The sequence below is a fragment of the Schistocerca americana genome, chromosome 4 (assembly GCF_021461395.2).
Source record: "Schistocerca americana isolate TAMUIC-IGC-003095 chromosome 4, iqSchAmer2.1, whole genome shotgun sequence".
NCBI lineage: Eukaryota > Metazoa > Arthropoda > Insecta > Orthoptera > Acrididae > Schistocerca > Schistocerca americana.
In genome coordinates, this window is record NC_060122.1 from 170,859,266 (window position 1) to 170,875,601 (window position 16,336).

Genomic DNA, 16,336 nt, shown 5'->3' on the forward strand with positions numbered 1-16,336 from the left:
AATCTGGCGGATTGTCCAGCTGAATTTATTATTTTAATCTTTTTAAAAAAAATGTATTATAGAGGTTCTATGCCAGACCCGCACCCATGGTCTAGGGGTAGCATCTTAGATTAGTAATCAAACCTTCCTCAGTTCCAGGCTAGGGGTAGCATCTTAGATTAGTAATCAAACCTTCCTCAGTTCTAGGCTCGAATCCTACCACTGTTTACGTTTTGAGTAAAAAATCATCAGCAGTGGCGACCGATGGCATAAGAAGTCACCCTCGTTCAACCAATGGCCATGTCAAAGAGGTCAGAGGAGTGGACAGAGGTTCAGGGCACTCTCTTGTCCGTGGGTTGGGAAACTGCCCCTAAAGGCAAAGGAATCAGCAATGATCAATGGCTTGAGGATGCAGGAGGCAATGCAAACCACTACATTAAAGACACACAATGTTTATCTGCAAGACATGTGGTCTGTAATTGAAAAAGTGTCGTGATGATCTCTCCATTGGAAAAAAGACTCCAGACTAGTCCTCCATTCAGTTCTCTGGGGGGTGCCTGCTAAGTGGGAGGTGACCATGAGAAGAAGATTCAATAACCTATGAATGGATAAGTTTCTATGAGTCGGGACATGGAATGTCAGAAGTTTGAACATGGTAAAGGGATATGATACAGCTCAATCTAGATATAGTAGGGGTCAGTGAAGTGAAACGGAAAGACGATAAGGACTTATGGTCAGATGAATACAGGGCAATATCAACAGCAGCAGAAAATGGTATAACGGAAGTAGGATTTGTTATGAATAGGAAGGTAGCACAGAGAATGAGCTATTGTGAACAGTTCAGTGATAGGGCTGTTCTCATCAGAATTAGCAGCAAACACAACAACGATTGTTCAGATATACATGCTTATGTCGCAAGCTCAAGATGAAGAGATAGAAAAAGTATGAGAGTATACTGTACAGGAAATTCAATATGTAAAGGGAGATGAAAATCTAATAGTCATGGGAGACTGGAGTGCAGCTGTAAGGGGAGTGATGAAAGGGTTGGAGGAGAATATGAGCTTGGTTCTTGTAAGGAGAGAGGAGGAAGATTTCCGAAAAGCATTTGACTCAATACCAAACCTATGCTTATTGTCAAAAGTATGATCATATGGGGTATCAAGTGAAATTTGTGACTGGATTGAGAGGGCTTTATGATAGGGAGAATGCAGCATGTTATTGTGGATGGAGAATCATCACCTGATGTGCCACAGGGAAGTGTGTTGTGAACCTTGCTGTTTCTGTTGTATATTAATGACTATACAGACAATATTAATAGTAACCTCAGACTTTTTGCAGATGTTACATTTATCTGTAATTTAATACTGTCTGAAATAAAATGTAGAAATATTCAGTCAGATCTTGATAAGATTCGAAGTGGTGCAAAGATTGGTAATTTGCTTTAAATGTTCAAAAATGTAAAATTGCACACTTAATAAAATAAAAAAAATTGTACGCTATGACTATAACATCAATGAGTCACTCTTGGAATCAGCCAACTCACACAAATTCCTGTGTGTAGCATTTTGTAGGGATATGAAATGGAATGATCATATGGGTTCAGTCATGGGTAAAGCAAGTGGTACGCTTTGATTTGTTGGTAGAATGCTGGGGAAGTGCAATCAGTCTGCAAAGGAGATTTCTTACAAATCACTTGTGTGACCAGTGTGTGGGACACACTAAATAGGACTAACAGGGGATATTGAACATATACAGAGAATTGCAGCACATATGGTCACAAGTTTGTTTGATCTGTGGAAGAGTGTTGCAGAGATACTGAGGAAACTGCGCTGGCAGACACTAGAAGATGAATGTAAATATCACCAGAAGGTCTGCTAACGAAGTTTCAAGAACTGGCTTTAAATGATGACTCTCATAATATACTACTCGTACAAGCCCTTACATATCGCTCACATAGGGACTGTGAGGATAAGATTAGAATAATTACAGCATGCACAGAGGCATTCAGACAATCATTCTTCCCCACTCTGTATGTGAGTGGAATGGAAAGAAACCCTAACAACTGTTACAGTGGGATGTACCCTCTGCCATGGTTTGCCCAGTATAGATGTGGATGTAGACGTAGAATATGGGCTTTGTACTAGGAATGAGAGAGGAGAATGACTTATTGAGTTCTACAGTAAATTTCAGCTGGTAATAGGGAATACCTTATTCAAGAATCACAAGGGCAGGAAGTATACTTGTAAAAGGCTGGGAGACATGGGAAGATTTCAGTTAGATTTCATCATGGTCAGGCAGAGATGCTGAAATCAGGCACTGGATTGTAAGGCATGCCCAGGAGCAGATATAGATTCAGATTACAATTTAGTAGTGATTTAGAGCAGGTTGAAGTTTAAGAGGCTAGTCAGGGAGAGTCAGTGTGCAGACAAGTGGGATACGTAAGTACTAAGGAATGCAGGGATCTGCTTAAACTTCTCTGATGTTATAGACACCGTGATAAGGAATAGTTCAGTAAACAGATCAGTTGAAGAAGAATGGAGATATCTAAAAAATGCAATCTCAGAAGCTGGAAAGGAAAACATGAATACAAAGAAGGTAACTTCAAAGAATTCTTGGGTAACAGGAAAAATACTTCAGTTGATCGATGAAAGAAGGAAGTACAAAAACATTCAGGGAAACTGAGGAGTATAGAAATACAAGTTACATGGGAATGAAAAAAATAGGAAGTGCTGGGAAGGTAAGGCAAAATGGTTACAAGAAAAATGTGAAGAAATCAAAAAGGACAGATTCAGCATACTGGAAAGTCAAAAGAAACCTTCAATGAAATTAAAAGCAAGGATGGTAATATTAAGAGTGCAATGGGAGTTCCACTGTTAAATGCAGACTGGAGTGCAGATAGGTGGAAAGAGTACTTTGAAGACCTCTATGAGGGGAAGACCTGCCTGACAACGTTATAGAAGAAGAAGCAGGAGTGGATATAGAAGAGATAGGAGATTCAGTATTAGATTCAGAATTTAAAAGACCTTTCGAAGACTTAAGATCAAATTAGGCAGAGGGGATAGATAACATTCCATCAGAATTTCTAAATCATTGGGGGCGGGGGGGGGGGGGGGGGGGGGAGTGGCAACAAGTGACTACTCATGTTGACATGTATAATGTATGAGTTTGGTGATGTACCATCTGACTTTCGGAAAAACATCTTCCACACAATTCCGAAGATTGTAAGAACTGGCAAGAATTGTCGCACAATCAGCTTAACAGCTAGTGAATCCAAACTGTTGTCAAGAATAATATACGAAGAATGGAAAAGAAAATTGAGGACCTGTTAGATTATGATCAGTTTGGCTGTAGGAAAGGTAAAGGCACCAGAGAGGCAAATCTGATGTGGTTGATAATGGGAGCAAGACTAAAGAAATATCAAGACACATTCATAGGATTTTCAACCTGGAATAAGCATTCGACAATATCAAATGGCACAAGATGTTTGGATTTATGAGAAAAAATAGGGGTAAACTATAAGGAAAGATGAGTAATACACAATATATATAAAAGCCAAGAGGGAACAATAAGAGTGAAAGACCAAGAATGAAGTGCTCAGATTAAAAAGGGTGTAACACAGTGATGCAGTCATTTGTCCCTACTGTTCAATCTATACATTGAAGAAGCAACGATGGAAATCAAAGAAAGATTCAAGAATGGAATTAAAATTCAGTAGTATCAATGATAAGAGTCACAGATACAAATTGCTATCCTCAGTGAAAGTGAAAAGAATTTTTGGGCTTGCTGAATGGAATAAACAGTGTAATGAGTAGAGAATATGGATTGAGAGTAGATTGAAGAACAATGAAAGTAATGAGAGAAGTAGCAGAAGTAAAAACAACAAGAAACTTAACATCAGGATTGGTGATCATGAAGTAGATGAAGTTAAGGAATTGTGCTCTGTAGGCAGCCAAATAACCTGTGACAGTCAGAGCAAGGAAGACATAGAAAGCAGACTAGTGCTGGCAGAAAGGGTGTTCCTGGACAAGAGAAGTCTACTAGTGTCAAACATGGGCCTTAATATGAGGAAGAAATTTCTGAGAATGTACATTTGGAGGACAGCAATGTATGATAGTGAAACATGAACTGTGGGAAAACCAGAAAAGAAGACAATCAAAGCATTTGAGATGTGCTACAGAAGAATGTTGAAAATTAGGTGGACTGAGAAGGTAATAAATGAGGAGGTCCTCCAAAGAATTGGTGTGGAATGGAATACAAGGAAAACACTGACAAGAAGGAGAAACAGGATGGTAGGACATCTGTTAAGATATCACACAATAATTTACATGGCCCTAGAGGGAGCTGTAGAGAGTAAAAACTGTAGAAGAAAACAGAGTTGGGAATACAGCCAGCAAATAATAGAGGATATAGGTTGCAAGTGCTATTCTGAGAGGAAGAGGTTGGCAAGGGAGAGAAATTCATGGCAGGACAGATCAAACCAGTCAGAAGATTGATGACACAAAAATGCCATGCTGAAGTGAACTGCTATTTGTTTGGGATGTAATCATGTTTCTTCACTTGTAAAGTTCTGTTTAAGAAACAGAGTAGTTTGTGATTTCGTATTTCCTTACCATACCTTTTCCAGTTCTCCCTCCCCCCCCCCCCCCCCCCCCTGCTACCTCCCACCCCAGCAAAGTAGCAAATTGTGAATTTCAGTTGCTGGATCATTCAATTTTTTGAGCAACCTTTCATTCTCATTGTATCTCTTTAACATAGATCACTGTGTGTGCCCCAGTAAATAGGATAATGGGGTGCTGCTTCTGTGTGACACTGTGGAAACATAAAACTCATGCAAAATATGTAAATGTTCTGTGCATTTTGTAAAATAAAATTATGTTCACATTTTTTCTGTGTGTAAAATCACAATAAATGCTCTATCTGTTGTTGATTGGAAAAGAGAAATTGTAATCATTTGTGTCTGCACAATGAGGTGAGAAAGTCAAAAATGAAAGTTGTGACACATGTATCTAAATAGGATGATAATTTTTTCAGCTTCTCAATAAAATATCAAAACTGAATAATGATCCAAATATACATGGTATCATAGTCCAGATGCCATTGGATTCCGATAATCCTATTGACTCACACCGTGTAACTGATGCCGTCTCTCCTGACAAGGATGTTGATGGGTAAGCCAAGTTTTTTCATATTTAATACTCATTTTAGAGCCATTCAGGAAGTTTCAAAAATATGAGTACATCTTTCCTTATAGCACTGAAGACTTGATAAATATTATAACTTTCGGTGAAAAACCTGTAAGGAGATTTGCAATTATATTGCCACTAAATGGTAAAAAATTTTTCCTTGAGTGCCAAAATAATTTTATTTTTTGTATGATGAAGCATTTTAGGAGAACAGTATTATTAGATCTGTGGCGTAAAAGATAGGATATAAATCAAGACATTATAAGGAGTACATTTCAGCAACTTGGTAACAGCAGAATACATACAGAGTGTCTTGTCACTTACTGCTCCATAACACCATCAATGCCCAACTGCCATGATGCTGTCAGTGAAAGTAATGCAGTGCCATTAGGCATAATAATTATATGACAAATGTGTATTAAAAGCAAAATAAAATATATGTTTGTTTGGATGGCTGTTTCTGTAGCTGCTGTTATAATCAATTATTGTTATTATTATTATTATTAAGATGGAAAAACAAATAACAATGAAAAATATATCATTTAGGTTGTATTTATAAGAAAAAATAGCTAATTAAAGGGATCAAATTTTCACCAACAAAGCCATAGCTGCAGTGCTCCAAAGCTGGAATTCAAACATAGCATGGCAGCACATATCAAAATTACAGTAACTGATTATCTCAATGTTTTGCAGTTTAACTGCAGTGACTGGTGATATCAATGTTATAAGAGTAACTTGCTGCTAGGCCACAAATGTCAGTGGTTCCTGTTAATCATAGTATTTGTTCTTGCACCCTTCATGAGAAGCTGCCCACTGATGGTGTTATGTAATAGTAAGTGACAAGACACACTGCAATGATTCTGATAGGTACATCCTCTGCTGGAATGTATTCTTTTTAATATCTCATCCTATACCCAATGTTTTATGTCACAGATCTGATGATAACAGCTAAGGATGGGAGGGAGAGGGGGGGGGGGGGGGGAGGGGAGGGGTGAATGAATCATGTGATCAGAAATAAAATTATTTTGACAGTAAAGACACATGTTTTACCATTTAGTGACTACATTAATGACTCATAATCCACTTATTTGGGCAGATGTATGATAAAACCAATTATCTAGCTACTGGAATCCAAAGGAACTACAAATGAAATGAGCAAAAATTTATTTATTGTTCAGAAGTGTGGAGAAAACAATGTTTTGTGCAATGAGTATAGTAAAATATGGATCTTGACCAGCCTCATATTATTTCAGTTTACATTACTCTTTGGATATACCTGATATCATACCAAAACTAAATTCTACAGAGTCAATTTATTCAATGTTTCTATGTTAACCTGTAAGAAAGTGATTCTGGAAGATGAAAAAAAGACATGCTTTACTGGCTTGGAGATCCTATCTGGGGTCTTTGTACTTGACATCACTTTAGCAACTTGATGTCTTTGCAAAGAGGATGAGATGTAATAATTAGGACAACACAAACACTCTGTCCATGAGATCTGGGCAGGAACAGAACCCAGGTCCTTGTGATCTAGAGGCAGTGATACTAACCACTAGACAACGAGCTGGGGACAGCTGTGATGATTAATGTACAACATGAGCAGGGTGTGTTCCAACGCACTTCCCTATAATATACCTGAAGTGACTTCTACTCTTGTCAGTGACTCTCAATCCAAGGTAAAGTGCTCTGTTCTGCCTCCCAAGAAATGCTAATGTCAGTCAAATTTCACTTGGTACCTCATGTGGTCATAGTTTTGTTAATAAATGGTGATTTGATTCTGAATCAGAAGCTTTTCAAGCGTCAAGAAATACTGCATCTAACCTGGCTGCTTTGATCCATGGTTTTCAGGAATTCATGTGAGGAAAGCATGAGCTGGGTTTAGCATGACCAAAATTTTCAGAATCAATGCTGGTTAGCATGGCAGAGGTTGCTCTGTTCAAGATACCTTATAAGCACAGAATACGTTTTAAGATTCTACAACAGATGGAGGTTAATGATATTGGATGATGTTTTGTTTATCACTTCTGTTACCATTCTTGTAGACAGGTGTGACTTGTGCTTTCTTCCAACTATTAGTCATAGTTTTTTGTTGCTTGAGGGACTGTCAGAAAATTATGGTTAAAAGAGATGCTAACTCACTGCAAATTCTGTATAAAATCTGATAGGGACTTCATTGGGTCCTGGGGCCTTGTTCAATCCTAGTGATTTCAGTTTTTGCTAAACACCACTGACACTAATACCTTTATCATTCATCTTTGCAGGTGTGTGAGAAGGGGGGATACATTCCTTAGTAAAGGAACATTTGAAGACAGCTTCAGCATATCTGCTTTTGTTTTGCTACCCTCAGTTCCTGTGCTGTTCATGAAGGTCTGGACACTAACTTTGGTGCCACTCATAGCCTTTGTGCATGATCAGAATTTCTTTGGGTTCTGTGAGAAATCTCTCAATATGATCCTGCTATGGTAGTCATTTAAAACTACACACATTGCCCTTCTTACAGCCAAACACTTTTCATTTAGTATCACTCTCTCTAGCACTATATTTTATCTTCCTCCTATTATGATTCTATAGCACTATGTTTTATCTTCCTCCTATTATGCAGCAGTCTCTCGTTCTTTAGGAGTTTCTTTATGGAGACTGAGTATCATGGATGATCCTTCCCATTGTGAACTGTTTTACTAGATAATTATTTATTCAGTGCTTGGTCAACTATTTTTGGAAGTTGAGCCACAGTTGCCCTGCTCCTGATTTGTGGAAATACAGTGGCTACTTTGCTTTAGTGATTGATTGTTCTTGAATCTTGCTTTTAAGGGGCAGTCTGAATAATGTTGTACTAATACAAATGCCTTGCTTGGGGTTTTCTATCAATGTAATACAGACAAACAGCACAAGACTATCAGTGAGGATTCAAGATAAAATCATGCCCCAGAGTGGTGGGGATGCAGTATTAATAACTACCTCTGCTGATAAAAATGGTAGGAACTAGTGTTTATCTCAAAAGTTTGGTGATATTAGAAATGTGCCAAGGTTAGTATGTGAACTTTCTTTCTTCAGCAAGCATAAAAGAGGGGATATTTGGACACTGAAAGATTGTTGTTTGGAATTAGGCAGTCAACTCTTTGTGTGCTCTGTCTCTTTTGTCACTCAAATGCATTGCGGAGTAATGTTTAGTCCTATTCTATTAGATTGAATTGACATGCTGAAAGAATGTCTCTACTTCATGAGCAACAAAAAAAGTTTGTTGATATTTACGTTAAAAAAATGTCCTAGGGTATAACTTTTTTTAGTGATACAATGTTATACTGTTCACATGTTTTCAACATTTTAGGGTGGTCACTGCCTGTGGAATGGGATATTTACCAAAAGAAATGAAGTATTTATTTTCTTACAGGTTGAATACAGTTAATGAAGGAAAAGTAGCAGTTGGTGATCTGACAGGTTTCCTGCCATGCACTCCAAATGGTGTCATGGAATTAATAAAAAGGTATGTAGTAGTTTTAAGGTGCACTTGAAATACCAAGTGAAAAGAGTAAAAATAAGGTCATTGGACTAGAGTAAGAAATAGAAGTAGTAATGTATAATCAGTTGTAACTGTACTGAGGAATGTGGAGAAATTGTACTATCTGACTTGTGATCCTGATGGCACTGTAAGTTATAGGTTGATCATCAACTGAATTAGAAGTTGCTGCTGTGTTGGAGACTTAGTACCACCATCTCCTTAATGAAGGTAATAGCTACTACATCAGACAAAAATTTAGTATCCCCAGGAGACATCACTGTTAATACTGTTAAACACTACTAACAGTGTTAAACACTATTTCTGGCCTTGATATTGTCTGAACGCAGTGATGAAGGGAGTTCCCAAGTTTCTTCAGGTATGGCCTATTCAACTGAAACCACTTGTTGATGATTAGATCCCATAGAGCTTCTGGGATGTTGTTTGACACATTTCATCTGATGTTCTTGACAGGCCCAGACATTTTCTGTGGGATTAAGATCAGGTGATATACCTGGCTAGTCAGGGTGTGATAGGATGGCTGAGAATTCATCAAACCCAGAACATAAGTGTGTTGCCCTATGAACATGGATGTTGTCATCTTGGAAAATGGGAGTGCCCTCAGCATACTCATCCTGGAGATGTAGATGAGTGGGTAACACTTGGTCACCTAGGGGGGGGGGGGGGGGGGGACCATCCTGGTCCATGTTCAGTGTAACCTAATTGAGGTGGTGCAAGTCATGGCACAAAAAACATCAGAACATCACAGAACAACCTCTGGCCTGAACTAACCCTCCAGATGCTAGAGATTAAAGTCATTATTGGGCTGTTGATGCACAGGACATAGTGCGCCATGGAAAAGGCAAAATTGCAACTTATTGGACCACACTACTTGTTTCCAGTCAGCTATCATCCAGTTTCTGTGTTGTATGGCTCATCGAATATGAGAATCTTTATGTACAATGTGATCAGTGGCCTTTTGCAGGTTAATCAATTCCAGATGTTCACTGCATTCAGTTCTCTTCACAATGTTCACTGAGAAATTGTTCCTGCTGGTTAGGATATTTTTATGACCATTGTTCTTATGCTGTGTTACATGGTTGCGAGTGATCACCACTCCTCGTAAACTTGTTGAGCAGTGTACATTGATTTTTATTTATTATTATTATTTTTTATTTTACGCATCTAGTCCCCTAGGACCAAAATGAGGAGAAAAATCTCCAAGGTCAAGGAATGAGTTGGTACATGAAATCACAACATAAAGGTAATAGCAGATAAAATAAAATGTTTAGGAGCCCAAAAAAAGACAAGCCATAAGTTTATGTAAACACAATCAGCAATATAACACAGGAGTCAGCTTAATTTTTCAAGAAACTCCTCAGCAGAATAGGAGGAGTGACCCATGAGGGAACTCTTCAGTTTCAACTGGAAAGCATATGGATTACTCCTAAGATTTTTGAATTCTTGTGATAGCTTACTGGAAATGGATGCAGCATTATACTGCATGCCTTTCTGGACAAAAGTCAACGAAGTGTGATCCAAATGCAGATTGGATATCTGCGTAGTATTAACTGACTGAAAGCTGCTAATTCTTGGGAATAAGCTGATATTGTTAAGAAGAAATGACAGTAAAGAATATGTATATTGAGAGGCCAATGTAAGAATAGCCAGACTAATGAACAGGGTTGGACAAGAGTTTTGCAAACTTACACCACTTATTGCCCGAACTGCTCATTTCTGAGCCAAAAATATACTTTGAGAATGGGAAGAGTTACCCCAAAGTAAAGTACCAAACATCATAAGTGAATGAAAATAAGCAAAGTAGACTACTTTTCATATCAAACTCTCACTTACTTCAGATACTGTTTGAATAGTAAAAATGGCAGCATCAAGGCTGAACAAGATCCTGAATGTGGTTTTTCCACGACAGTTTACTATCTATCTGAACACTTAGAAATTTGAACTGTTCAGTTTCACTAATCATATGCCCATTCTGTGAAATTAAAAGTCAGGTTTTGTTGAATTGTGTGTCATAAACTGTAAAAACTGAGTCTTACTGTGATTTAGCATTAGTTTATTTTCTACAAACCATGAACTTATTTCTTGAATTGCACTATTTGGAAGAGTCCCAACATTGCACACAGCATCCTTTATTATCAAGCTAGTGTCGTCAGCAAAAAGAAATATTTTAGAATCATCTGTAATACTAGAAGGCATATTATTGATATAAATAAGGAACTGGAGTGGCCCCAGCACTGATCCCTGGGTCATCCTCCATTTAACCATGCCCCACTCAGACCCCACATCATAATCATTCTCAGAACTGCGGAGAATGATCGTTTGCTGTCTGTTTTTAAAGAAGAGGTGAACCAATTATGAGCTACTCCCCATATTCTATAATGATCCAACTCCTGGAGCAAGTTTTGTGATAAACACTATCAAATGCCTCAGTTAAATCAAAGGAGATGCCTAGTATTCAAAACCTTTTGTTTAATCCATCCAGTACCTCCAAGAGAAAAGAGAATATAGAATTTTCATTTGTTAAACCATTTCTAAAACTGAACAGTACATTTGATAGCAATTTATGTGAAATAAAATGATCATTTATACTTACATGCACAGCTTTTACAATAACTTTAGCAAACACTGCTGGAATAGAAATAGGTCTAAAATTGTTTACATTATCCCTTTCTCCCTTTTTATAAAATGGATTTACTACTGAGTACTTTAATCATTCAGGAAACCCACTATTCTTACAGAAAAAAATACAAATATGGCTGAGTGTAGGGCTAACATGTGCAGTGCAGTACTTTAGTATTCTGCTAGGTACTCAATCATATCCATGAGAGTCCTCAGTCTCCAGCGATTTATTTAGTGACTTAATCTCCAACTTCTTAGTATCATAGTGGCATATTTCAGGCATCAGTCTCAGAAAGGCGTTTTTCAAAAGAGTTATATGATTCCCTGTAGAAACTCTGATACACCACCAGATTAGGTGAGTTCATTCACGAGATGAACATGGGCACATCCAGACATGATGGTTTCTTTCTGCCATTCTGTCACATCTCCATGTTGATGGATCTTACCGTGTTGATGCCATACAACTGACTGGCACTTATACAGCACTTCTCTGTCATGACTTGTATCAGGGCTGGAGGATCACATGATCACATGGTACTGCTGCATCCTATCTATAGGGGTAAAAAGTGATCAGTGTGCTCTTTTAAGGGGAAGACTGTGTTTTGGTTGGCAAAATTAGTTTGTTAGGGCTACAATGTTAGACATTGTATTGGCTTTGGGACAATCACAAGTCTGCAGTATGTTTGATGATGGCAAACTCATATAAGTTCTGAGACTTTCATCAGCTACCATGTACAAGTTTTACCATAAATACTGTGATCAGAATAAAAACTTTCATTAAAGAGTCATGGAAATAGTCAACAGTGTGGAGATAGCAGGATTACTGACTTGGATTGTGATAGGAGATGGGTCACACTGTAATAGATAACTCAGTGCTTGATTGCAACCTTTGAGCAACTGTACAATCCAGTATCATCAGGTTTCAGAGGCAATGATTGTGCTCCTTCTCACAATTCAATATAAAATAAGAAAGATGTTAGGATGGGCATTGAAATGCTGCATCATTTCTCACTGTGTAGTGGGAGCACTTCAGTAACCCGTATGTTGTACTGACCAGCTTCCATGTGACCGATGTCAACAGCAGGAAGCTTAAACTCACATAGGAAAATTACTGAGAATCTAATCCTTGATGAGCAGATTGGGATTTTTAACTCTAGTCTTCTCAAAAGGGAGCCAAATGTATCAAGAAGTAATGGCCAAAAGCCCATCTACGTAATACTGACAAAGGACTGTTCACATTATTAATAAACTATTTGATATACTGATGAACATTCATTTGATTCAGAGGGATTCAGAATCTTCAAAGGGAAGCCAGGAAACAGAGTTATGAAGAATGTACCCCAATTTGGAACAGGATTCATTGTAAACCAAAATATATTAAACTCGATAGTAGAATTTAAATCTGTCAATGAAAGGCTTTCAACATTAACCTTCAAATCAGTAAACAAACTGTATACCATTGTAAACTCACATGCACCAACAAATGAGAAAAACAGAACACAAAAAGAACAAACCGAAATTTTTTGGCAGGAACTGTCAAACACCTTAGACCAGATTCCATCCAAAAACACAATAATATTGTTGGGAGACTTTAATGCTCAAATCGGCAAAGAACGTCATCACCAATCCATAGTAGGCAAATTCCCTGCACATAAAAGAACCAATGCAAATGGAGAAAGACTTATTAGTTTATGCAGAGAACATGACATAGTTATAAAGTCTACATATTTCAAAAAACTCCCTAGAAAACAAACTACATGGGTATCCCCGAATCCAGTCTGTGGGGGGAAACAACTTGACCATGTTGCTATAAGCAGACTGTCTGCATCAGAGATATTCAATGTAAAAGTTGCTAAGAGTGCAAGTTTAGATTCAGATCACTATCTATCTGTCGTTAAATTCAAAATTAGACCAATATATAAAAGAAAGAGCGAATATCAACCTAAAAAGTTTGACACTCTGAAATTAACCAAGGAACACAATTTCAAGACACTTTTGGAAAAGAAAACACCTAAAACATGGGAACAACTTCAAAAAGACATAGTACAGACAGCAGAAGAAACCATTCTCCTTACCAAAAAATGGAAACATGCCTGGTGGAATGATGAGTGTGACAAACTAATCCTAACACGACAATGAGCTTGGAACATTTGGAATGCCAACAAAAATGATAAAAATAGGAACTCCCTAAAAGAAGCCCGGAAGCAAGCTTCAAAAGGCCTTAAAAAGATCCAAGTTCAATACATGAGACCAACTTGCATCAATAGACTCCAACTTCAAACAGAACAATGCTAGGGACTTTTACAAAACTTTCAAAAGTAACTTAAAGAAATACTCTCCTCCTAGTCTATTTTTCACGGACCCAAAAACGCACAAAACTGCATACAATAGCATAGAGAACTGTAGAATACTTGCTGAATATTTTGAAGAACTACATAACTGTTATCCACCGAAAGAAAAATTTAATTTCAATATTGTAAACCCAACACCACCAGACTCCAAGCCGCCAACCACAGAAGAAATAAAAGAAATTATAAAAGATCTTAAAAATAATAAAGCCCCTGGAGAGGATAATATAGTTGCTGAACTATGGAAGTACTCTAGTGACAACATGATACAGTGTCTATCAGAAATACTAAAAGAAATCTGGACAACACACAGCTTACCACGAGACTGGACATCTGCATTAATACATCCACTACGTAAAAAAGGGAAGAAAACAGATCCTAGCAATTATAGGGGAATCTCCCTCTTACCAGTGACCTATAAGATCTTGTCTAAGGCGCTTTTAAAAAGAGCAGAAGAGATACTTGACAAACAGCTAGGAGAGTATCAGGCTGGATTTAGGAAGGGAAGGTCATGTGCAGAACAAATACTAAATTTAAAGAACATAATAGAAATGAGGAAAATCAGGAACTTAAAATATGTAATTATTTTTGTGGATTTTAAAAAAGCCTATGATTCAATTGACAGAAATACACTGCTTGATATCTTAAAAGAATTGGGACTCGATGCTAAAACAACTGCAATAATTAAAGGTACTTTGACAAATACAAAATCGAAAGTAAAATTTAGGGAAGAGCTCTCAAAATCGTTTGAAATAAAGTCAGGTGTTCGACAGGGAGATGGTCTGTCACCTCTGCTTTTCAATTGTGTCTTGGAGAAGGTAGCTCGAGAATGGAGGAAGGCCATCAATACTAAAGGGATTCAACTAGGGAGAAATCCAAACAAGATCACTGTCGACTGTTTAGCCTTCGCAGATGACATAGCATTGATTATAGATTCACTAGACAATGCCCAAGAACAAATAAGAGAACTACAAAAACAAGCAGCCAAAGTAGGACTACAAATATCCTATGAAAAAACAAAGTTTATGACAAACATCTGAGATGCTCCTCAAAATATTGCAGTTGACAACAACACAATACACAAAACAGATTCCTTTAAATACCTAGGAGAGTGGATTACATACAATGCCAAAGAAAAGATAGCTATAGAAACTAGAGTGCACAAAATGGAAAGAGTGTTTCATATGACCAAAAACGTTTATAATAAAAAATCCTTGTCCTGGAACACGAAATTAAGACACTACCAAACAGTGTCCAGACCTGAAGCTCTCTATGCTGCAGAAACACTTAAACTAACAAGAAATGGAGATCTTGAGAAACTAGAGAAGGTCGAAAGAAGAATTTTAAGGAAAATACTGGGAGCTAAAAGAAACTATAATGCTGAATACAGGTTAAGACCAAACAGAGAGCTATATCTGAAAACGGAGAAACTAACTGATGTAATGAGGAAGAGGAGACTACAGTTTTTTGGACATATATTCAGAATGGATAACAACAGACTAACCAAGCGGATATTCACATTACTCAATAGCTACAAATCGAAGCCAGCATGGTTCATAGGGACTGAAAAGGACATTGAAAATGCTGGAGTTACAATAGACACAATAGAAAACAGAACACATTTCAGAAAGGCAGTTCAAAAGGCAGAATTTCAGGAGAGAAAGAAAATAACTAGACGAAGGTGGACTCAAGAAGAAAGGGAACAACACTCTAAAAGGATGAAGGAAATTTGGAAACTGAAGAAATCTAATACAATGAAGAGTAGCCAAAGTTGATTCATCGTACCCTCCAAATGGGTTATTCGAAAGGAAAAAACAAAAAAACAAAAAAACTATTTGTTGGACTGTATCAGTGCAAGACTGCCTTTTTGCTTTGGACTGTGTCCCTCTCCTGTAACAAATTTCATCAAAACAGTGAGGTAATTAGTTGTCGACAGGCAGTTTACAACAAACCTTTTCCTGTGCTCTGCTGGAAAACATCATATGTAAAGTCTGACACTTCAATTATTAACAGTTACCTTCAAAGTAGAACCCATTTGTGACCACACACAACTGCGTTCATCCCTTCTACTCCTCAAAACATTTTTGCATGTTGTCTTCCACTAGCCTGCAGCACTGCTGATCCATTGTTTTTGCCTTCTGACAGAGGGCAGGAACATGTTTCTAGCCAATTGGTCATCTACTACCATCTTCTTTGTCAATTGTAATGAAACTCATTACAGCATGACACAATTCAAGCTGTAAAAGAAGTTTCACACAAGTACACCATGGCAAATAGTTTCTTACTACAGAGTGACAAAAATTGAATTCCCACTCGTGATGTCTGACATCAACATTTACCCTGCAGCCCTGGTCTAGCTCCTGTTGCTGTTTCCCATTACTAATGTGTGTGAGTGAGAGTGTGCCGAGTGTAGTGCCACCCCGCATGTGTGTTTAAATAAACTGCCAACTGTATCAGCGCAGGCTGGTCACTAGATGCCACTTGTAGGAAGCTTGCACACGGCTTGGTCAGTACCACTGTATCTATTGCCGACTCACGCCTACATAAACACGGAGCAGTGCTGACTCACTGTCACCATGTTCTTTTAGTTCGTACCATTCACATCAGCTGTTCTGAGTATCACTTATGTTGCATCTTTTGTATGATTCTTTTTCCTTGTCACATGTGGAGTCATGAGAGGCTTATTTCTG

At 37.8% G+C, this 16,336-nt stretch overlaps 1 protein-coding gene across 2 annotated transcripts in view; it reads left to right on the forward strand.

The window, feature by feature from the left end:
- The window catches only part of LOC124612501 (C-1-tetrahydrofolate synthase, cytoplasmic), a 163,410-nt gene that overhangs the window by 66,427 nt on the left and 80,647 nt on the right, over positions 1-16,336 (forward strand). For both annotated transcript variants that reach the window (XM_047140742.1, XM_047140743.1), the window contains exons 4-5: positions 5,011-5,147; positions 8,554-8,646. In XM_047140742.1, the coding sequence (XP_046996698.1) occupies positions 5,011-5,147; positions 8,554-8,646 (230 nt within the window). The remainder of the gene's footprint in view (positions 1-5,010; positions 5,148-8,553; positions 8,647-16,336) is intronic.